Source organism: Agelaius tricolor, unplaced genomic scaffold, assembly GCF_023055355.1.
Source record: "Agelaius tricolor isolate 1412-34295 unplaced genomic scaffold, bAgeTri1.0.p SCAF_3, whole genome shotgun sequence".
In the NCBI taxonomy this organism is placed as follows: Eukaryota; Metazoa; Chordata; class Aves; order Passeriformes; family Icteridae; genus Agelaius; species Agelaius tricolor.
In genome coordinates this window covers 12,846,254-12,869,767 of record NW_027269263.1, presented here as the reverse complement: position 1 = coordinate 12,869,767, position 23,514 = coordinate 12,846,254, and the positions used below count along the sequence as shown (strand labels likewise).

Sequence of the window (23,514 nt, the reverse complement as noted above, 5' to 3'; positions counted from 1 at the left end):
CCGAAGCCCCGGGGCTCCCGCGGAACGAGCGGCGCTGGATCGCCCCGGGCGGGAGGAGCCGCTCCGGGCGGGCGCTGGGGCCGGGTCCGGACTGCGGCCGGTGTGGGACCGGGGCCCCGCCGGAGCTCGGTCCTGCTCCAGCCGCTCATCCGACACCTGCCGGGTGAGACCTGATGGTCTCCCGCCTCTCCCCCACTTTCTCTGCGGCTCGCACTCCCCAGTGGAAAAACCCGTGGGTTTAAAAAGCCAGTGGAAAGTGTTTGCTCTTTATTTCCGGAGCACTGGAGATTCTGGGTTGGAAAGAGCCAGGAGGACCATCAAGTCAAACAGTGATAAGTGACTGATCCATGTAGGGATTGAATTCAGGATCTTGTCAGCACCCTGCTCCAAGCACCTGAGCCAGTCTCAGGCTCATAAGGAATGTCCTGCCTGGGATGGGGATGGCTTCTGCCAGCAAGGGAATTCCTATGCAAATGTAGCTCCTTCGTTCCTGTCAATGCTGCTTTACACACCAGCACCTAGACTGGCTCTAGAGTAGAACTGGCTGGTACCTGACACAACAGCACAAAACTCTTCCAATAACCTGTTTCCTACCCTTTCTAGGATTTACCCAACAGCTGTAAAGGTGCTCATTCCATGCCCCTTTCCAGGGAGAAATGAGCAGGACAAGCCCCGAGGGTTCACTTGGTCCATGGCCAAAGTTCTTCTGGAGAGTGTCAGGGCTGGTCCCAGCTGCAGAGGGGCGTTTCCTGCAGGTGAGTGTTCACAGCCCAAAATCTCTGCAGGTGCTGGGGCCACTTTCCTGGCCCAGAGCTGCATGGAGGCCTTGGTGACTGCTACTCCCTGCCGGGAACGTTCCATGGTGTTTCCTCAGTGTGTCCCAGCTGGCTGGGAATGCAGGGCAGGAGGAAGCCGGGAGCCCCAGGAAGGGAACCAGCCCCTCTTGTCCTCAGTACCTGCAGGGGAGGAGGAGCTGTGCCTGCAGTGTCCTGCCCAGGGATGGGTGCTGGGATGGACGTGGATAAAGGGCTGCCCACAGCTCCTTGGCCAGGGGCTGCTCTGACAGGCACCCAGAGATGCTTCAGCCCAGACAGATCCCCTGACACCCCAAAATTATCCCGAGGAGGAGCTGGTGTTACCTGGGAATGTCAGCACGGGGCGTTTGTGGAGGGCTCAGACAGCAATTCCCGGAGCTCCCGCACACCCCCAGATATGTCCCAGTCCCCCAAACCCCTTCCCTTCCAGCCTGGGGACATCATCCATCAGCAGTGTTAAAAGTCAAGGGAATCTTCCCTCACAGAAATGAAACCCCAAGCAATGCCCTTGGAGATGCCTTAAAATAAAAGGTTCAAATGCGATAAAGTTTTGTTTGGATGAAGTTTGGAGTTTTTCAGGGAGCCAGCGGGAACCACAGAACTCAAGGAAAGCTTTCACAGGTGGGTCCCACTGGAAGTGTGCTCCGAGGGCAGAAGCAATCCCAAGGTTGTTGTCAGAGCTTCTGGAAAGTAGATGGAACAAAATAAGGCAATTCATCTTCATTTTCTGGTGATCAAGGACAGATGGAGGGCTGAAGAGCAATACCTTTCTCTTCAAACTTATGTACTCACTAGTGAATACTGGTTGCATTCTGACATATTTAGAAATGTGGGAAAAGAACAAGAGATTGTGCACAGAAAGGATGCTTTTTCTCCCCTCTTTAAAAATTCACAAAAATGACTGGTTTTGGAAACAAACATTTTTCCACTTAAGACTTTCCCACCAACTTCATTAAACAGAGGTACATCACACTTGAGAAACCTGTTAAAATAGTACAGAAATACCATTTGCTCCTGCTAGTGGTGAGAAACATGGCGCAAACCAAAATATTCTGTTCTTTACTTCCTCCATTAGAAACTCTCACACAAATTCCTCTTCATTGTTTTTGGTTTTTTTAAAGTTATTTTTAATACCCTCTCCCTTACATTTAAAAATTTCCAGTAACTTCTTTGGGGGCAACTACACTTTCATTATACCAACCAGTAACTGCAGGACAACAACGTTACACCATCTTTTTTCATGGCTTGTGTTAAATACAGTACAGAGAGATCAAATTATGGCCAGCCACATGCCTTTGGTAAAATTAAAAGTCTGGTGAGATCACATTTTCTTTAAACTCAGAAAGCCACATGTTGAACTCATGTCGTGTTTTGAAGTTCAATTCTGTACAAACTTCTTCAAAGCAAAGTTAAACAGCTGTCACCCCACGCAAATGGCAATTTCTGAGCTGCTCCAGAAAAGAGATGAAAGGTTTGAACTTCAGAGAAGCTCTTCACATGCCTTGATCTCCATTAGATTTGTGTTTCAGACAGGGGGTAGAAAGTCTAGTAAATATTCACAAACCTACAAGTCAAAACAGTGATACCAGTGATAAATATTTTCAGTTTTTTAAAAAACTTTCTGTAGTAACACATGTGGCTCATTTAAGGAACTGACGCTCTTCTCCTTTGAGGCGTTTTTTCCGGGGCTGTACAAAGTCATCATCCGAGTCATCGGTAAGTTCTGCGTTATCTTTTTCACTCTGGCTGCTTGGCTGTACAGGGAACTTTCTCTCAGGATAAAGGTTCCTTAGAAGGTCTTCAAAGTAGGCTTCAAGTTTCATTCCAGCATCAGCCACTTCTGAATCGGGCTGTGGGTGAATGAACAACATCAGTGCACTGTGAAATAGCTTTGGACTTAGATCACATTAGGTCTTTTAGGTACAAACTACCAAAAAAAATTATCACTCATCAGCAGGAATGGCTATGGAGCACAGGGCCCCCAAGAGCACAAAAATACAGAGTGAGGGCAATCTTCCAGCCAACAACCACCAATGATTTTTTTTCTCTAACAGGTGACCACAGAAGCCTCTCACAAAAGCCACACTGCCTGGGTACTCAAAGCTGTATAAAGATTCTAAAAACTCTTAAATCCTGACTGGGGCGGGAGCAGGGGGACAGAGTTGTGTTGTGTTGTGAAACACAGATATGCCCTCAGGGTGTTAGAAACTTCTCTAGCTTACAGATCTTTTTAGAAACAAAGAAAATATTACTTGGTAGATGATGAGTGTAACATGGAAGACTGAGCAATTCTAAAGGCATCCACAGCCACCACAGCTACCAGTTTCTTGAAGCAGATATCACCAGTGTAGGAGTAAGTCCTAGCTCTCTGGGTGACTGGATGAGAACCCCACAGAAGCCACTTGGAAAAGCCTTTTTTCCCACTGTAATTCTCTCTCATTTTGTGGCCCACTCAGAACCTGCATCCTATTTCACCACATATTCTCTGATGTGCAGTAGGGGATAATAACTATTACATGCAACTTGAAATCATAAGGGATCCCAGAATGAAAACCCCACTGAATTTAAGATCTGACACAAGCAGGACTAAACCAATATTTAGATCATAATGCCCACCATTAGCCTGTATGATAATAAACATTGTCCTTTTCTTTAGCTGCTGTCAGGCCATTCAGCTGTGTTTGCTACCACCCTCCTCCCTTTTCTGGAAAGATCTCCACCGCAGAGTTATCACAGCAGTGTCAAATCTGATCTATGTTTTCACTGTTTTTCTCATAATCAAAGTAAGTTTAATACAATAAATTCTTGTGTTGTAAGTTGTACCCCCATTGCAGTTATGCTGAAAACAACTAAGCCAACAAAGCTGATAAAGTATCTACTTTTCTAACCTCATTAAATTCAGCACAGTTTTGAAAAATCAGTCTGAAATCAGCCACAAAATCTTCTGGCTTTGTGTAGAATGAATTGGTCACTTCAAGTCGTCTCTTGATGGTTGACAAGTCCATAGGCTTCTTGATTATTCTGTAGTAATCAGGGACCTAAGTAGTGGGAAAAAAGTCCAAAATGCAATCATGTTCATCATTTATTGTTTCATAAACACTTAGATTTGAGGGAGTAGGCAAGATTTAGACTCATCTTCCAAGTACAACTCAAAGATACCAGAATTGCACTTCTAACATACATGCAGACAGTTTCTGGATTAACAGTGATGTATGACAATTTGTTGGCTAAAGTATAGTCTTTCCAATGCCGATTTTAAAATCAAAGAGAAATACATTAAAAACTCCACTAAGGACATACAATAGAGCCAATGAGTTGGTTTGGATGTTATTTTCAGGTGTAGTCAAATAAGCTCTCTATTAGTTTCACTCTCAAGACCACCATATGAAATAAGTCCTTTGAAATTATGGCAAATTTCAGAGCTATCAGTGGTTTTCATATCCAAACTGTGGCTGTAGGATCAAGAGGTTTTTTTTCTTTAGAAGGAATAAGAAAGTAAATAAGAATGAAAACCAGTAGTAATATATTTTTATTTTTTCCTACATTCTCCTAATTGGACTCATGCTTTTAATACCTGAATTTAGTAACACATAACCATAATATGAATAATCAGTTAATCTCTTGTGCCATTTCTTATTATTAAACTCTGGAATGTTCTTCAGAATTCTTATTCAAATGGAGTAAAGGCTGCCTAGGAACATTTTGATGAACTCTTTCCCCATTGACTTGTCCTTCCCCATTGCCTTGTCATGAAGAACATCTTTTCATCTGATCACAGTGGTAGCTCTTTGTAGCTCTGGACTTCTACTGCACCCAGGTACTGTTTACCATTTTAAACTAACAAATTTCAAGTCAATAAGAAATTCAATTTCATGTAAGTACTATGGAGTATCCCAATTCTCAAAATCAGGTAATGTTTAAAACCCCCAAATATATCCCAATTTACCTTCTCAGCAATGTAACTCAGGGTATGAAGTCAGCAGTGTTAGAAATTACTTTTCAAAACTACTTTTGAAGTATTAAGTAAAATCAGTTATTGTGGAATTTTACTTGTAAATCCCCTGCCAACCCAATGCTTCAACTTTTAACTTCCCCCTTCAGACAGTTTGAATAAAACTAAACATGTTTAATACATTGAACGTCTGTGGAATTTGACTTATGATAATGGACTTTAGAATGCCACTAGAAACATGGCAAATATGCTGCTACCATAAAATAGAAGTGAGGTACATACTGTGGGAGGAACTGGATCTTGAAAGGCAGGACTCATTTCATGACAGTAGAGGTATAGCAGCAGTCTTTCACACTTCTGTGCCAAGAAAAACAGATACCCAAGTAATTCAGGAATCCTACACAGCTTATTCTAAAATCACTAACTACAGAAAATACAGAACTCAGTATTCCCCCTTTTTCTTTGTGTATTCAAATATAATAAACTGGATCTTGAGCCTTGAAAGAGATTCTAAAAAATACTTCTGTGTGATTTTATGCTCGATGATCCCTTATTAGCATCTTTACAGGGCTCATAACTTACATTTAATGCAAAATACAAATAGAGCACATGTAAATAATGGTGTGACAAAGTCTGTCCTCCACACACACACAATTGATGGGCAATGTGATCTGTTCTAAGATCAGAACACCAGGTGGGAATTGCAGGAGGAACTCTCTGGATGCTTGCATAATTAATGCATTCCATGGGTGGGGGAGTGGTGATGGCTGTGACTGATCTTGGTGCACATGGGCCCTCAAAGGGCACAGAACTCCTGGAGCCTGGGCCAAATGGCAAAGTGACCTCCCGAGGCTGCAGGGCAGCTGCCAGGTGCATCCCAGCCCTGGGACACCTGCAGGGCACACCCAGCCCGAGGATGGGAACGCTCAGGTTAGGACAGGGGAGTAACAGGTGGAGATAAAATCCTGATGTAGCTCCATGGGTGCTTTGCTGCTTTGCAATCGTGCTTTGTACAAACCTGCATGATTCCAGCTGACCCTGTCTATGTTACAGCCCTTCAGACCTGCTTATATTACACACTGAATTGGCAACATTTAGATACTGTGTTAGCAAAAAATCTCACCTCATCACCCACATAATCAGTGCCATACATTGTGAGCCTGGGAGTCTCCATGGTTCTTTCTACGTGTAGACTAAGACCCCAAATGAAATATTCATACACAAGTTGCCAACAGAAAACAGGTAAACACTGACAAAAGTTTCTAACACAGTTCAAAATTGCTTCAGCTTTAAGGTTTTAAATAATAATTTTATCCTTACCCTGCGGTCTATGGGTGCCAAACCCACGGTGTCTTCCAATTTTCTTTTTTCAGAGCTGTGAGCAGGTTTATCACAGTCATATTCAACTTCTGGCTTGGACAAATCCCGACAGAATGTACAGATCCACTCTCCACTAAAGAAGACAAACAGACACATTGAGCTCAGTGAGGAAGCACTCCTTTGTGGAAGGCTTTCCACACATTTCTGGGTAAATCCCTCATCTGTGGGGTGGGTTTTCTCTGCATCTCTGTTTTCTTGGTGGTGGTACAAAAGGCTGCTGGCAAAAATGCTTTACTACAGCTTTGTTTCCTTTTAGTGTCACTGGTGCCATTAATGGTGTCCTAGCAGAAAGACAGACAGATGGTCTCTACCTTTGTCAATCCTGAGTTTTTTCACTTGAGCATTTAAGGACAGCACTATGAAAGGATTTAAGGACAGCACTATGAAAGCCCTGTACAGCCATAACTACAGAGAGACTGAAGGAGTCATGGGCTGAAGAGAAGGAAAAGTGTTAGTATTATATGGTGAGAACTACATACCCTCTACAAGCTTGATCCTACAGCACATTACTAATCTACAGAGATTACCATAGACAGGATTCTTTGTGAAACTGAAAATATTTCACTCCTTAAAACTTTGAGGTATTCATGATTTTACCAGTTTGCATAAGACAGTACTGGAGATTTAAAGGTCAGCATAAGATTATAAGATAATTAGTTCTGCAAGCTATGTCTACTGATTGTTGAACACTAGTTGTGAACTTGAAAGTTTTGAAAAAAAACTCTAAAGAGTCTATTTTTTCACTATAGTTCTCTACAAAAAGAGAAACTGCATGCTTGCAGATAACCACCAGAGGGCTGAATCGTCACACAATAGACAGAATCCAGCAATAACCAGTTATGAGACCAAATGCATGCATTTACCCAGAGGCATGTTAAACAGAGTCTTCATAAATGGGAAATAGTTTTTGCAGCACTCTTTATTTCATTTCAATAGTAAGGCAGAAGAATTCATCTTACTGTTTTCTATGTCAGAGTGATCCAAAGATTTTCACCATCTGCCAGTTTTTAGCATGCAGTGGTGAATGATGGGCATTTTGCTTCAACAAGAAGTTTTGCTTTCCACTGTCTTAACTTCACAGAGTGATTTATGACAGTGTCACCTCTGTGCCTGGACAAGCCTCACAGAAATGATGTGGCAGACACACAAAATTTAATACAGGCTATGACCTAGAGATCTTGAGATACAAGAAATCATGTATTAAAATATCCAAGAATCAGAAAGAATGTTGTAGCTTGGAGTGAAAGAAATAAGATGCTGTGGCCCTATGAATCTATGTGGGAACATGTTTTAAACTGAAAGAGGGCAGATTCAGACTGGATACAAGGAAAAAGTTTTTTACAGTGAGGACTGTGAAACACTGGCACAGGTTGCCCAGAGAGGTGGTGGATGCCTTATTCCTGGAAACATTCAAGGCCAGGTTGGATGGGGCTCTGAGCAACCTTGTCTAGTTGAAGGTGTCCCTGAGTGTTGCAGGGGGGTTAAAATTAGAGGGTCTTTAAAGGTCCCTCCAACCCAAAATACCCCGTGACTCTATGAACCTATGAAATTGCTCTATCCACCTGAAACAGGAAAAAAAAGCAACCACGAAAGCAGCAGACTGCCACCCCTGACACAATAGTAACAGAATTATTTTGTGTGTTTGAAGGAACTAATGCTAAGAGACTAAAGTTTGTTTGGCAGATTTAGAGCTGGGAGGAAAAAAAGCAAGCAACCCCACAAAGATGAGAACAAAAACCTGATACATCAGAAGTCAGGAGGAAACTTCACCTAACTGCTCTGGAGCCCAGGTACACAATGCACCTGTAGCAATATGCACCTTTACAGATCTGAACACCTGCCACCAGAGTGGTTTTTGGCTCTCTTGCCCTCAGACATCATCACCTCAGTTTCCACTGAATGATCCAGTAAAAATAAAGCATTTTAAAGACTTGCTATTGAATATTTAATTTTAATAGAAACAAAGTCTTATAATGGATAGTTATCTACCTGCTTCAAGATTATTATTTTGTTTCCTTGCCAGAAAGAATATTTATTAATGTAAGTGCTTACTGTAACCTTACTGGGTTTTCCTTATGGCATAAAACTGTAATGTAGCATTGTTTTAATTAAAAAACCCCTGGAAATTGAAGTTTCAAAAAGTAAAAGAAACATTTTTATGTGCCATTTCAACTGACATTTAAGACATACTTCCAGAAGTATGCCTGTTCAGAGTAGCACAGAGATGATCAACCTGCTAATCTAAGTTGCTATGCAAATGTTTTACACCAGTAAACTATGCTGATATTTAATCAGAAAACCTAATATTTATAAAAGCATTAACCAATGAGCATGTCATGACCAATGTTTTTATTCTTTAATGCAAACAAGCTCATAGCATGACATTTCCAAGCTGGGGCATTAACAAATGCCCTTTATTTCAATCAAAGACACAAATTCCAGAAGCAAATGCCAGTAATGCTTATAACAATAATCTACTTAAGGCTTGATTTTGAAAGTCAAGAAACTGAGCAATGGTTTTGTAACAGCCAACCAAGAAAGCCCAATGCTTGTTTCAATACTGGCTGTTATAAAATATGTCAGTCACTACACATCCCATGCTTGGAGTGTAGCCATGTTTAGCACTGAGGTAATATATTTAATACTATATTAATTCAGATTTTTCATGTAGACATGTCTTAATTTTTTTAAAAATCATTATTATGAAGAAATTTAACTAATTTCAGTCACCCTTAAAACATTTTATGACATATTGCTAATTCTGTGTCCCAGTTTTAATAATAGATGCCCTAGATGTGAGCTTGCTTAATTGTCAAATAAGTGGAGAGTTTTACTAGATTTTGTAGAAAAATATACAATTAAGCTGAAGTTTCATGAAAATTCAAATTTTCTCCAAGTAATAAAACTCCTGGATAAAAGACTTTAAAGAAAGCACTGCTCTTCTTCTGAGACTGAAACTTTTTACCCTGGGTTTCACAATAGAAATCAAATGTCTTCTAGTGCAATTTTAGATGGAATCTAAAAAGTCAATTACCTTGGAAAGCTCATCAATGTAGGGACATGACAGGAAAGATGGAATACTTTGGGACACTTCTCACAGCAGAGGAGCTTCCCTCCATTTTGACATACAGCACACCAATCTTCATTGGGATCATCCTCTTTTCTGCCCTCACCAGCGTGGGAGGATCCCATCCATCCTGTTTTCCCAGGGAAGGTGCTCTCCTGCAGTGCCCCTGGCTGGTCATCTGTGCTGTCTGGTGCATCTGTTCTTAGCATGGCTTCCTCAGAAGTGGAATTGTGACTGGTATCCAGCAGCAAGGAAGTAAGTATGGACTGCAGGAAGAAACAAAGGAGGTCAGATTACAGTATTTATGTGAATTTACCTGACCCTAAAACGTGCTAACTGACCTGAATAACAGATTTCTATACCAGCAGCCATACAACTTGCTACATGCATGCAGAAATTAGTAACACTCTATAACACAGGCAAATGAACAAAAGAAATTAGCTATGAAAGGCTATTTACTGCTCCACCAATAAAAAACTAACCTCTGATGGCCCAAAAAGTAGTACCTTGTTTAGAGATATTGCTGCACTATGCCTAGAAATATTTCCTAGCAGCACCTGAAAATGTCATCTCTGCAAGTTATTCCTGGATTTCCCAGGTTTTCAATGGATAAAAGCAATCTGATCACACCATTTAATTTAATTGCCAGTAGGGCTAGTTTGATTTTGAATTTCATCTCTTCCTTTTACTTAGCTTTTTAGTTTTCCCCTGAAACAGTTCCCAGCAGAATACAAGTAAATTATTTTATTCCCCATAAATACAAAATACCCTCCAAAGAGAAAGGAGCTCTTTCCAGCTGCAAACATTACATTCCGAGGCCGGGGCTCCTCCTCTGTCTCTTCCTTCACGACAACAATGGGGAAATCAAAGGTCTCCTCTGATGGACTTGACTCCTGCTTAATTCTGATGGGCTCCAACATAACAACAGGGACTTTGTGTGTGGAATCAGCTCCTGGGGGCCTGCTGGAGGAGCCAGAACTGTAAATGACAGGAAGAGGCAGGAAAAAAAGGAAATTGGGAGCGAGAACTGGACACCTGTTGTACACTGATGCTTTCCAAGACCTCAGGATGTGAATCCACTTTGTTTCTTTGGAATGCAACATCCAAGCTTATTTCCTTTGATGTATACTGAAAAAGCATTACCAAATGGGAAAATTTTAATGGCTCCACCATTAAAATTTGAGAATTACTCATGGTTTCACCCATTAGTGCAAAATTTGCAAAGTTCAGTTTCTTTCAAATCATGCACAAAAAAGCACCTTCACTGGACATTGTAAACTACACAACCAAATAAAGCAGATAAAATACATATTTATATTATCTTGGGAAATTTTCTTAGAGCCTTGCAGCTCCACCAAAACTTGGACCCTACTTTTGGAACTAGATCTGTCTTTTTTCATGTATTTAGTCCTAACAAGATGAGAATGGACAATCAAACTTTAAAATACTTGCTCATCTTTTTAAATAAAAGTGAAGAATTTAAATCTAACACAATTAATTCAAGCAGCAGCATATCAAATCAGATTTTTAAATGCAAGTAAAGACTCTTCAAACAACCATTTAAACTGTTCATTTAAACTGTTCATAAGAGTCCTTCACAGAATTTACCATGTAAATGGAATAGAGCAAAAGGTATTCCAGATTAAAAAGCACCTGCATTTCCAACTCAAGTAGGATGAATGTCATCTGATTTTTCTCTGCATGAAAAATTAATCTCATGTCAGATGCATGCTCTAATTTATTGCAACGCATTAACAGATCTGCACTCTTTAAGCAACGCTGTGTAAATATATTTGTTCATTAATATTCCATCAGTTAGGGAAAAAAACATTTGTGTAGACTCTCAGTAGATATCTAGTGCTCATTTAACTGTATTGCAGAAGAAAATGCTTAATAACCCTCTCTGTAACATCAGTTCGTTAATTCTGGAGTAATTTATAGTTCCACAAGGGCCTTCAATATGCAGCTTTTTCCTTTAGCTGATTTTTCTGAACTTAAAACCTAATTTATAAATGGTATTCTTTCAATAATGCCAACCTAACCATCATTTACAGAGTCAATACATCTTTAGATGTTCTATTAATGCCTTACAAATGAAATTACTGCTTTTAGAATGCAAAGAGTGCTGTAACAACCATCAGGCCTGCCCTGTTAACAGAGAAGGTGAGACAAATTGACATCTTGATGCATTAAAGAGAGAAGAGACTCAGGCATGCTCTGTCAGGTGGAAGTTACGTTTCCTTCTCTCACACTTTCCTTACCTCTCTCTGCTCCCAACACTGGAGGCACTGGGTGAACGAATTGGAGGGTGTACACTTGTCACACTGATTCCTCCTAGGACAGAAGGATCAGATTAGAACAGAACACAGGCCTGAGATGTGACTCAGAGCAATGCACACGTTTTGGGGAAAATTTCTCCTGCAGTGAGAAATATCTCATTTAATACATTTTCATGAAAGGATGAGAGGCATGAGCTAACAGAGGGAAAGAGGACTAAGAAAGGGCCCATACATGCAAGGAGGCTGATGGGTGAGTACCTTGCCTGGCTGACCTCTCCACCTGATCACTGCAGGCTGTTTTGTCTTACTAAATTCAAGCAGATCTCAGGAGAACTGCCAGGAAATTTGGAGCTGCGAGCAGGAAGCAGTCTGGGGGACAGATATGAGAGAGACCAAAGGTCTGGGGCCCAGAGAGCCAAAAGCCTTGTGAGGCAGACTGCTGAGCAGCAGCCCTGAGAAGGCTGAGTGGGCTGTTAGTGCTGCCTGTGAATGCACCACCCGCTGTCTCTGCTGTCCTGCAGCAATGTGGGAGCGCCACGCCAGCGCACGAGTGCTCCCTGGGAATTCCCACTCACAGCATTCCCACAGCTCAGGTCAGAAAATGGGAGCAAGGAACAGCTGCCACCAGCATGGTGACAGGAATCCCCTGGATCCTCCAGGTCTACCACATTCAGCCACCCATCACAGTAACTTCTCTGGTCATCCTGTGTCAGTGCTGCACTACCCACCCAAGGCACCATTTCTAGTGTGCTGTTACACCCTCTCTCACCTTCTCAAATACTTGTCTCTTACCACAGCTGCTAGGTTTTAATCTGGTGTACACCTGAGAGTGTCACTTTCCTATGTATTTCTAGTCAATTTGCTAAAATCTACCCTTTTTTTTCCCTCCCTGTTTTTAAGATCTGGATGCCTTTGATCACAGTGCTAAAATATTATCTCAACTCTACTTCCTACCAGGGTTTCTACAACTTTGTGTTCATTTTCTTATTTCTGAAGTTTAATATAAAACATAATTAATTCTGATGTCAGTGTTAACATTGCCACATTTGATTTTTTAATTGCGCCACTTAAATTGAAAACTGCACCACATTCAGTTACCTGAGAGGCCTGGTGATGGTACTGAGGAATTTGGTGACTGCACAGTCCTGTTTGAAGGGGGTTTTGGCTGATTCTGCTCTACAGTGCCATCCTTCCTTACAGCATTATCCAGTGTGATGTTTCCTGAACAATCAATCTAAAAGGTGGGGAAGCAAATGGAAGCAGTTAGTGTTGGGAAGGGAAAAAAACCCCTCCAAAACAACAAAAACAAAACAAAACTGAAAAAGCCTCTGCCATGCTGTTATTTTGAAAGCAAAGACCAAAATGCATTTCACCAAAGTTTACCCATCCAAAAGCGAGATGGTTACTTTAAAACATGTAATCTTGCTTTCCCTAAAAAGAAATAGCCAAATCCAGACAGTGCTTCATTTTAAGAGCAGATAATTCTGTACATGCCGATTTTTCTCCACAGGCTACAGAGAAGGCTTAAAGCAAACATGGAGCTTTCAAACACTGAAGTAAGTTTATCTCCATACCTTCTTTGGACTTGCTCACATTAAATACTCTCAAAAAGATAATATGCTATACACAAACTACCCCTTAATCCATGGGTGTTGAACAGGACTGGAAGAAACTCAAAGGACACTCAATCCCATCTGTCCCACATACCCTCTGGACAGGAGCCATGCATATTGACTCAAAATGGAAACAGCAAGCCAACACTTGCTCTTTCCACCATGGCTCAGGCCAGACAACTGAACTTTATTCCAGGGGCTCCCAATGCAGCATTCTAACTTTCCATAAAAACTACACATTCTGGTTTGATGAGGGGAATGACTTTTTGAAATGTTTGATTTCTCCCAGTATGTAAGATAATGTTTGATAAGATGTATCCAAAGTGGATGCAGCAGCCTTGGCAAGGTCAGCATATTTACAGTGATTTGGGCCATGTGTCTTGAAAGCATGAACTCCACCACACAAGAGCAGAAGAGTTCATAATACTGTCACAGAAACAAATATGCTAAAATGTCTCACAGACTCAGTGGTTTAATGACTGTGTTGTGTAGCTCCCCCTCGAAGTCTGACAGATACTGTGATTCTGTAGCCTAGGTACTCCATTTTAATAAAGAGAACACACAGTATGTAGGTAAAAACAAAGCATAGATGGGGGATAAAGGAAGTAACAGCAAGCTATGACTAGAAAACCATGACACTTCAGATATCTACAAACCTTAGACCACAAAAAACAGGTTAGGTACTTATGTGGAAAAATAAAATCACCTAAGACTCAATAACTCCAACATGGACCTCTGGCAAACATGCACCATTCAGAAGATATTATAAAAGAGAAGCTTAGAAGGTTAAGAAATTATGACCTTACTATGCTCTTTCTATCACCAGCTCAGAGGCACATTAGAGAATATATGAAGAAAAGAAGTACCAAAAGGAAAAGACATAAGGAATATATCCAGTATGCTGACAAATAATACCTACCTAAGATAGCTCCTTTAATAAGTTAAAAATAGATTTTAAAAATGTTAAAAATCTACCAGAAATGCCATCAGCAAACCATTGCTATCTATGGACACCGATCAACAAAAGCTAAGCTAACATATTTTTGTAAGAATTTTGTAAGGATCATTAAGAGGGCTGCAGAAAAATATGCAGCATACAAATAAACATGTCCAATTACAACTTGTAATCCTACTTTTTTTTCTTAGTTGTCCTAACAGCTGTCTCCCAGAATGGTTCTGAGTATTTCCAGCAATGTGCAGGCAACTCTGCAATGTTTATTTCCTAGAACTGTTTCATTTTGACAAACAGAATTTCAGTCTAAAAGGTTTCTATTTCTCAGAAACATTAGGCTTCAAAATAGAATCAGTAAAACATTGCCTCTGTGTCACACTCACATCAGGGAGGGATGGCAGATTATAGGAGCTGCCCACTGGGGAACTCAAATCTATCACGGGGGGGCCGTAATTCTTCCCATCACACCCAGCAGCACTGGTGACTGTGGGGCTGGATGGAGTCGATGTGGAGCTGCTTGCAGTTGAAGGGGTGGATGAAGCTTGTCCACTACTGATCTGCCACTAAAGAGAAGAGACAAAAATCCACAATTCAGCTTTTTTTTTCTTTGCAACAGGTCACATCTAACTGAATATACTGATAGAACCAGCAGCTTAGCTCAGGAAGCTGACTTCAAACATAAAATCCTGATTTACTCTGAAGTTATCTCATTTCATGAACCAATCTCACAGAAAGATGACAAGTAGTTGAAAACTATGAATAGAAGAAATGAATGCAAATTCTTAAATTCAAAGCTATACCTCAGTGTTAAGTACCTATTAATATTTCATGCTGCATTGACAGTGTTGTGGAAGAAAAGTAACAGTTTTTGTTAAATAAAAGCATTACAGGTAATAGGCTGAAGGCACAACTGCTCCAGTGCTTTACCAAATAAACCTGCATGCCTCGAAGTCTTTGATGTTCCCTTAACAACATAAAGTCATTAAGAATTTGAAATGCTGACTGGATCTCCATCCATATATACATTTAACACCATGATATGAAGTGCACAGTCAAGTCAGACCAAATTTCTTTCTCATCTAGATGTATGCAGTTTTCAATGACTTTAATGGAATTTCCTGGCAACTGCAGGCAAAATCTGACTATGCTCAATTTCCTTTTAGTCAGTCATTTTATTTACTGGCCTCTAGTTTCAGAAAGACATTACTGAATTATGAAGTATCTTGAAAGAAAGGCTTGTAGACAGGCCAGCCTTCTTTTCAGAAGCACAGAATAGAAGTGACTTAATTTTATTCTCACAAGTTCTCTTAGATATTGTTCAGCTTTCTTCCATTTAATTGAATTAGTTTTCTGACATCATAAACATTACAAACATAACTGGTATTACCCCACTTTTCAGGTGACAGATTTGTTTGATTCTTTCCTGCTTACCTGCACCCAGCAACTCGTGGCAATAATATGGTTTTTAATAAAGATGAGCCTTCCTAAACACCAGTCTGTTTGCTTCTGCCCCAGTTCAGCTGCTGATCAGCTGGGCATTGATCAGTCTCACTCAGCAGAGGTCCCACAATTGTGGACTCTCTTTTCTTCCCTCACCTGTAAGGGTTCAGATTTGCCATCCCCTGGGGAACCATGGCAGCTCTAGCTTTTCAGTCAAGGTTTTACCTGGCTCCTGGTGAAGTCACTATCATCAACATAAACTGGGATTTTCTGATTTGTCTACTCACTGACTGCAGTGTACAGACCATAGCCACGCTAAGTTTTGCATAAATGGTCAGAAACCACAGCAACAGCAAGTAAGAGAATGAAACACCTGCACAGCCCACACAGTGGCTCGCCTCCCTAATGCTTCAGCTGCTTAGAACTGTCCAAATGAAAGCAACTTGACATTTACCTCATGAAGAAAATTATGGGTATCTTGTCATAGAAAAATAATGTAATCTCGGTTTTAATTGAAAAGCACTCTAGAAGTGTAGGATAAAAGATGATATAAGGCACATTTGATGTTTAATTTCTAAATGGAAAGTGAAAAGGGAAAGACACTTTACCTGTTTTATAGCTTGCTGTGCCAAGAATGCCATTTGCAATGGGTTGGGCTTCACTGCTGGCCTTGGTAGGTTCTGATTCTGGGGAAATCTCATCTGTTGTGCAGGAAGAGCTGAACCATTGGGCTTGGGACTATGATTCTGAAAATGAATCAAGCGTGGAGGTGCCTGCATAAAAACAATGAAAGCAGTTCTGCAAGTTAGCTGAGGTCTGTTCTATATTCCACACATTTTTTACTAAATGGTCCTTTCAAACTTCTGAAACTCCTCATAAATTATATGCAAATAAATACTACCACACCATTTATCTGAATGATCAAAAGCATTGAATTTCAATGTTAAAACCTAGTAGAGAGTTTTGAATTATTTTATTATATGAAGAGAAATAACAACAGCCAGTGAGATTGTTTCCAACTTTGAAAGATACATGAGACAATCATTGGATGGTATGCAAAATAGATTTAGCAAAAAAAATTAATGACATTAACTTTTTGATCACTTGACAAAAACACAAAAATGTTGCTAAGCACTGTATATGGCTGGATGCAATAAGGTTTTATTTTTTTTCAAGAATAAATACAGGCTGGGTGCTACCACGCATTTTGCAAGGCAAGTTTAAAATGCTCACTCATTTCTCAGTAAAGAAAATGTCCTCTACACCATCTACACAGCTGCATGCTGAAGATGAGGACAGCTGAACTTATGTATCTAGGTTTAATTGCTTTCCTTTTTTTCATATCTTTATTTTCTCCTTCAGTGCCATGGAAAAAAGAGAGACTGAGAAGAGTGCTGGCTTACCTGATGAGAAGCAGGAGGTTGTTGCATGGCTCCTGGCACTCTTGTGTTTGGCAGAAGTGCAGGTCCTGCTCTGCGCTGAGCTTGCTGCCGCTGAGCCATGACCTGCTGCTGCATGTGCTGCAGGCGCAGCTGAGCCAGGCTGATCTGGGTTGGGAACTTGGAGAGCTGGTTGGGAGGTAAGCTGCCTGGTGGCTGCAAGTTTGCTTCCATCACAGGGCTCTTGGGCATATGTGGTGGAGTTTCCTTATCTTCAATTACTAAAGAACCTATTTTAACCAAAAGAAATAAAATCAGTACTGAGGTATGGCAGTTAGCAGAAATGCCATCACACTGTCAGTGACATGCAGCCTGACTAGAACTCAAAAACCATTTCTGAAGTAATTTGTTTCTTTACTCAGACTTTATTTTATTTTTCTTCACTGGTTCTTATATCTAGCTTATCTACAGAAACTGAACATGTCTGATCATAAACAAAATGGCCTGAAGGCTGTGATTTCTGAAACGAAATAGATAAACATGATTTGGTTTTATCTGTTACTTAAAGTCTTACAAGAACCCCAGTGCTGGTCTATACCGGTGCCATTTCTATTGTAGCACTTTTCAGAATACAAGGGACTGTATTTCAGAGGTTCATGAAATAAATATACACAAGAAAAAGAGTCCACCAAACACAGGAAAAAGTCAGCTCATGACAAACATCTCAGCTGAGCAGCAATTCAGAGTTACCACCACACAACCTGACAGCTGGTTTCTGGAAATATGTTTCACTTTCAATTCCTGCCTCTAAGAAAATTATTTATAAAGAAGGAACTTGGAGAATTTCCTTGCTACCATCCAGTGTCCTCTTGTCTGGGAAAAGGAGCTTGTCTGCCTTGAAGAAGTGCCACAACACTTTCTGCCTCTGACATTGTAGAGAATCACACATTTGCACCCCTGTACACTGAGAGAGCACTTTCTGATGAAAGGCAGAAAATGTCCCACAGGAATCTCACAAAGCCTTCTGCACATGACAGAAAAACAAAAATGCCCACCAAGATAACAGTGGAGAGAGAAAGGAAGCACAACAACAGTCAAAATCCTGAAAGGCCTCTAAAACCTTTAAGTCCTGCCAAGCTGTTGAGTTCTTAGAGTGCTTATCATTGTGGCTGAAAGCTGTCCCATGGGAAAGGACCTGGGAGTGCTGGTTGACAGCAGGAACCCTTTCTTTGGATAGGAAATAAGGTTAAAAACTGTGTTCCTTGTTTTAGTAAGCCAGAAGTTAGAAGTATTGACCAGAAAGCTGAAAGCTGCTATTTTCACCACCACATATACCATTCAAACAAGATACGTTTGTTAATACTTTATCATAGTATTCATAAGTAAAACTTTTCCCCATGCAAAGCACTTTAAATGTTTTTCACAGTTAGGGAAATACATTTAACAGAGTAAATAAAGAAATGAATAGCGCAGAGGCTGTCGTCACAAAAAGAAAGCTGCTTTCAAAATAGGATCAAGACACCAAAAGGCTAATAAAAATGTATCATACCTAGATTGAAAATATTCTGAGCCCAGAAGCTAGGATCACAGTGGAACTGGATGGTATTGTTAGTCACTGGGGAAGGATCACACCTTGCTCGGAGGAGATACCGTAGTCGATATGTAATCTAGAACAAGAACAAAAACAAGGGTTTGGGTTTTTTCCTCCTCTGGGCCCAGAGCCATGTATCTGAACAGCACAAGAAACCCAAAAATACACCCCCTCACACCCCCACACACACCAAACAAAGCAACCAATCAAAAAAACCCACTAACAGTAACTCCCCTGAACAAGCCCCTAGAGAATAGAGGTTAAAGATAGAGAAACTTGTCCAAGCTACAAATAAAGGGGTATTTTTAACATCTTTCCCTTATTCCTAACGTAGTTTTAAAAAGAATTAACTACAGCCTAAACAAAAATAACAATTCTTCCCTGTAGAATACATATGCTTCTAAAAACTTGGCCATTATATTCAATGACTTTAACTACTCAGATTTACATAACCATTGATGTTTTTTCCCCCATGAATCTATTTTAGCCCATTCATTCTTTCAAAGTATGCCATTCGTCTGGCAACAAGTATGATCACAGGGAATTTTCTTTTGTACTAAATTTAAGTTTTCTTCAGACAGCCAAAGAACAGATTTTTATAAACTGTCTTTGAAAACTCAGATTCACAGATATTTTCAGATTTTCCCAATGCCTTGGTTCCAAAGAACTGGACTGTGATTACACAAGAGAATATTCTACCAAATGCTCACAATTTATCTAGTGCCTAGAAAGAAAATATTGTCCCACAGTTGTTTCACTAGAAATGTCAGGAACTGATATACCAAAATCTAACAGGCACTAATTTTAGAATCACACACAGCAGATCCTGGGAAAAAAAAAAAAAAACCAACAACTTGAGGAGTTCAGCTCTTGTTTTTCTTGAGTGATAGATTATTTCCTGGAAAAGAGATACTTGGTGAAATCATCTTAACTGTTTAAAATGACACAAGATTTTTTTCTTTTTATTTTAGGCAGGTCAGTTTAAGAGCATACTCAAAAAAAATTTAAGTTGACTCCAGATTTTTAAATGACCATGAAAAAACTTTAAGTGCATTATTATTATTATTTTGGTTAGAGATTGCCTTGGGATTTTTGTGTACACTACCAGAATGGAGTAGATGACACTACAGAAATTCCAGGCTTTTGTCCTGTTAGCAGTACTGGTCACACACAGTTCTGCCATAGTTTACTCCACTATTTTCCTACTATTGTGCACACATATGTTGTAGATAAACACCTGCCTGGTGTTAGTAGTGAACAGTACAGCCTGAGAGTACAGCACCCCAAGCTCTAATGCTGCCTTTAAGTCTGATGGGCATTCCCTCCTCTCTCCTGGATTGCTGGAGCACAAGTCTCACATGCAAAACTCCTTGGAAATAGATTTTTCCAAATGCCCACAGATGGGTTATCTACTCAACTCCCAGGCAGCACAACTTTCTAAAGCTCTATTTGTTCTTTTGAAAAATACTTTTCATTTGCTGAGGCTTTCTGGGCTAGATGATCCTTTCTTTCAGCTGCTTAATGTTTATATGATTAAGATGCCTGAAACACAACTTGTTTTCTTACTCATGTAGCAGAGTCTTGATGGCAACACTAAGCAATTATAAACAATATGACTCAGTTTGATGTCCTTTTTCTCTATTCAATTAAAAATAATGACTGGTTGAGGCAGTATAAGGCAGATCAAATGAATTTAACTACTTGAAGTTGATAAAAACAAGTCATATTCTGCTATAGCCTGCAGTATCAATAATGGGAATCAAAAAAATAAAAAAAAAAAAAGAAAAAAGAAAAACCACCACCAAGAATCAACAGCAAATTCAAATCCAAACAAACAAACCCCACCAAATACCCTGGTAGCTTCTCCACTAACCAATGAGAAAAATAAAGAAAAAAACTTTGTGAACCAGTTTATAGGAATTGGAAAAAAAAAGCATCTAGCACCTTTCCTCAACATTGCCCCAGATTTCTGCTGTCAGGCAAGTACAGTCTAGTAACCTTTGGAAAAATCAAGGTAAACTTTTGGGTTTTTTTTTTTTTCCTTTCAAATTTTCTAGGATTTCTGTCTATCATGAACATTAAGCTTAGTGAGCCAACATGCACTCAGGCCTCAAGGGTCGTTATAGCAATGAAATATTTAGCTTTGTAATTGCTTGTATGGACAAACAAAAACCTTTGTTTGATTTTTATCAATTTTGAAAGTCTTTCAGGGGGAGATGAATCTGACTGAACAAAGGCATACAATAATATTTACATTAAAATGCTAGATACCAGACACTATCATACACAAATACTGTTTTTCATGAACTCAGATGCTGTAGCAAATATTGTAAAGAAGCACAATGATGATGTAGGCCACACATTTTTTGCCAGTGTTTCATGGCTTCATGGTTTTCAACCCACAGAAAAGGAGTTGTTCCTGCTTCTGCAGATCTACAATAGTTCTATGGTATTGTAACAGGAGAGAATGATGACCAGAGAGCTAAATTTATAGAAACATTCTGTATTTATGTTTAAGAGAAAACCAAGACAAGCATATATAAATATTCCAATTAGTAGATAATCATTAAAAATTCTAATACCCTAATACTCCAGACAAGCATGTGCATGCATATCTGAGTTAACCCTATCTCTGGGTGAATGGAGAGAGCTGTCTTCCTAACCTTACCAAACGTTTACTGTACAACAGCGCTGTGCTGCTCCCACTGGAAACTGCCCATTTGGAAAAATTCATGACGTGTTCCAGCTGTTTAGAGAGACCTGCCACTTCCTGTTGTTGCTGCAGAAGTTTCATCCTGTGCTCTTTTGCCAGAGTCTGCAAGTAGAAAAGCAGTTCCAGTCAAAAGGTTCAACTTACAGTTAAAAGGCATTAACTTTCATACTGGTAATTCACAATGATCAATGGTTTCACTTAGCTCCTCTAGAAAGGACTCCTGCCCCCTGATGCAGCAGCTATCAAACAGAAAAGTCAGTACACATTTACTCAAGGTATCAGGGCTTTCTGTGCTAATGACACATTTTTACATATATTTATATATATATGTATGTGTGTGCCTCTCTACACACACACTCTCTCTCTTTTTAAAGCACAATTGGAGATATTATTTTTCCAGGTACCCATTCTAGAGGATTTTCTCCTGTGATTTGCTACTGGATTACTGAATTTATGAAAAAATCTGATAAAACACTTTTCATGCATGATACATGGAATTATGAATTGTAAAAGCATGGAGAAAGAAACTGGCCACCCCTCAAAAACCAAATTTTCCTCCACCAAAAACCCCACTTGCTCAAGTACTTGTATAGGACATCTCTCCATGTAGGAATCATGATAGGACATACACAGGAGGACTCATGCTAGAAATTTACTGTAATATGAATACATAGAAAAAAATAGTAAGATTGAATGTTTTTCTTTCTTATGATAGAAATGAAATTACCTCCAACTGATGCAGCAGAGCTTTTCCCTTTTTATTTATTTCTACCATCAGTGTAAATATGGCAACTTTAATATCCTGTTCCACCTGCTTTTGATTCTGATTCACTTCAAGAATTCTGTAAGTAGAAAGTATAGAAAATAATGTTCTTTAGCTCATAAACCCATCCTCTAACCAGTATTTAACAAAAAATCCGTGGCTTAGACTACAATACTTCTTGTCATATGCAGCAATTAATACATGTATCATCAGATACTTATAGCCAGGAAAATTACTGGGAGAAATAGAGCAAGTAACAGTGACCTATGACAAAATTCATTAACTGGTGGCAAACTCTAATGCCATAACTCTGACATGTGCCCCTGTTAAATGCTCATTTTAATTGAAATTGCTGATTTTTCAGAGATCTGGCACTTTTCTGGAATGGTCCATGCCAATCAAAACTGCTTAAATCTAATTTCCATCTCAGGTAGAATGGCACTAATTTAGCTGTTTCTGCAACAGTGCTCAAACTTCTAACAGCAAAGCTTAATGTTATATTGGGGAAACCTCTACTGCAAAGATGAAGGAAGAGTTCAAGTCACACTTGGCATCCCCAGCTGTGCTGATCCTCCCTGGGTACTGCAGCCCCTGAACTCTGCTGAAGGAGCAGCCACAAAGGCTCACTGCAGATTGCATTTTACAGATTTATTCTTCTCCTGGGTTTGTAGTACCCAGTGAATAGAGCCCCAAGCATAAAAGTACTACATGGATCTTCAAATACATGTCACAAACATTATGAAAACATGAGTCATAACCTTTCACTTTCTATGAGGGATCTACACTAAGAAAATTAATGTGCTGGTGGTGGGGAAGCATTTAAGACTGTCTTCTACAGTCTTTATTGCATAAGTTGTTTTGTTGCACCCAAGCAATTGCTGCCCATTAAGTCCACAGGCTGAGCAGAAGAATTACCTAACACAGCCAAGCATGCTGAGCAGGCAACAAGCCACTACAGTGAACTTTAGAATTCCTCTTGCTGGAAGAATAAAAGGAGGGAGGTACAAAATACACTAACTTAAACATTTCAAGAAACTACAGTATATATAAAGTTGCCTTTTGTCAGTTTTAACCTCATCATCTAATACAAACCTGTTATGGATCTGTTTCCCTGTGTATTTTATGTACTTTGTCTTCTCCATCAATTTGGTGATTAGCGTCTCAATGATAACTTTCTGGTTCTGAAAAGCTTCTTCTATGAACTGGTACCTGTAGTAAAAAGCAGTGAGGATTTACACATATAAAAGGTATAAAAGGTGTTATAGACTTGCTAAAGAGCAGAATGACTTACAAAATAATACCTCTTTATTTAAAGAAAGGGGCTGCTCAAATCTGAAACTTAAATGTCATCATGGAAACACATGTCAGCAAATGCTTACATATTTCATTTATAGTACATTTAATTTACAGTCTATTTCCTGTCATACTGGGGTAAGAATTTATGATTTTCATAAATACAAAAGGATATTGTGTGACCATAGCCTAATTTTAGCCAAAAAAAAAATGTTTTGTGGTAGTCATCACTTTGAATGTGAAAATGCAGGTAAGCTATAACTTCATGCAAGACAAG

At 39.7% G+C, this 23,514-nt stretch overlaps 1 protein-coding gene across 2 annotated transcripts in view; it reads right to left on the bottom strand.

Annotated features, from left to right (window-relative positions):
- Window positions 1-1,717: 1,717 nt before the first annotated feature.
- The window catches only part of TRIM24 (tripartite motif containing 24), a 54,995-nt gene continuing 33,198 nt past the window's right edge, over window positions 1,718-23,514 (bottom strand). Inside the window, exons 5-19 of one of the 2 annotated variants that reach the window (XM_071422512.1) lie at window positions 23,037-23,153; window positions 21,909-22,023; window positions 21,137-21,283; window positions 18,427-18,544; window positions 16,902-17,167; window positions 16,107-16,271; window positions 14,442-14,621; window positions 12,592-12,727; window positions 11,476-11,548; window positions 10,024-10,177; window positions 9,182-9,480; window positions 6,088-6,220; window positions 5,050-5,124; window positions 3,704-3,853; window positions 1,718-2,665 (exon numbers count right to left, since the gene is read on the bottom strand). In XM_071422512.1, the coding sequence (XP_071278613.1) occupies window positions 2,456-2,665; window positions 3,704-3,853; window positions 5,050-5,124; window positions 6,088-6,220; window positions 9,182-9,480; window positions 10,024-10,177; window positions 11,476-11,548; window positions 12,592-12,727; window positions 14,442-14,621; window positions 16,107-16,271; window positions 16,902-17,167; window positions 18,427-18,544; window positions 21,137-21,283; window positions 21,909-22,023; window positions 23,037-23,153 (2,338 nt within the window). In that variant the 3' untranslated portion in view covers window positions 1,718-2,455. Of the gene's footprint in view, window positions 2,666-3,703; window positions 3,854-5,049; window positions 5,125-6,087; window positions 6,221-9,181; window positions 9,481-10,023; window positions 10,193-11,475; window positions 11,549-12,591; window positions 12,728-14,441; window positions 14,622-16,106; window positions 16,272-16,901; window positions 17,168-18,426; window positions 18,545-21,136; window positions 21,284-21,908; window positions 22,024-23,036; window positions 23,154-23,514 lie in introns of both variants that reach the window. The other variant, XM_071422511.1, reaches the window with a different exon arrangement.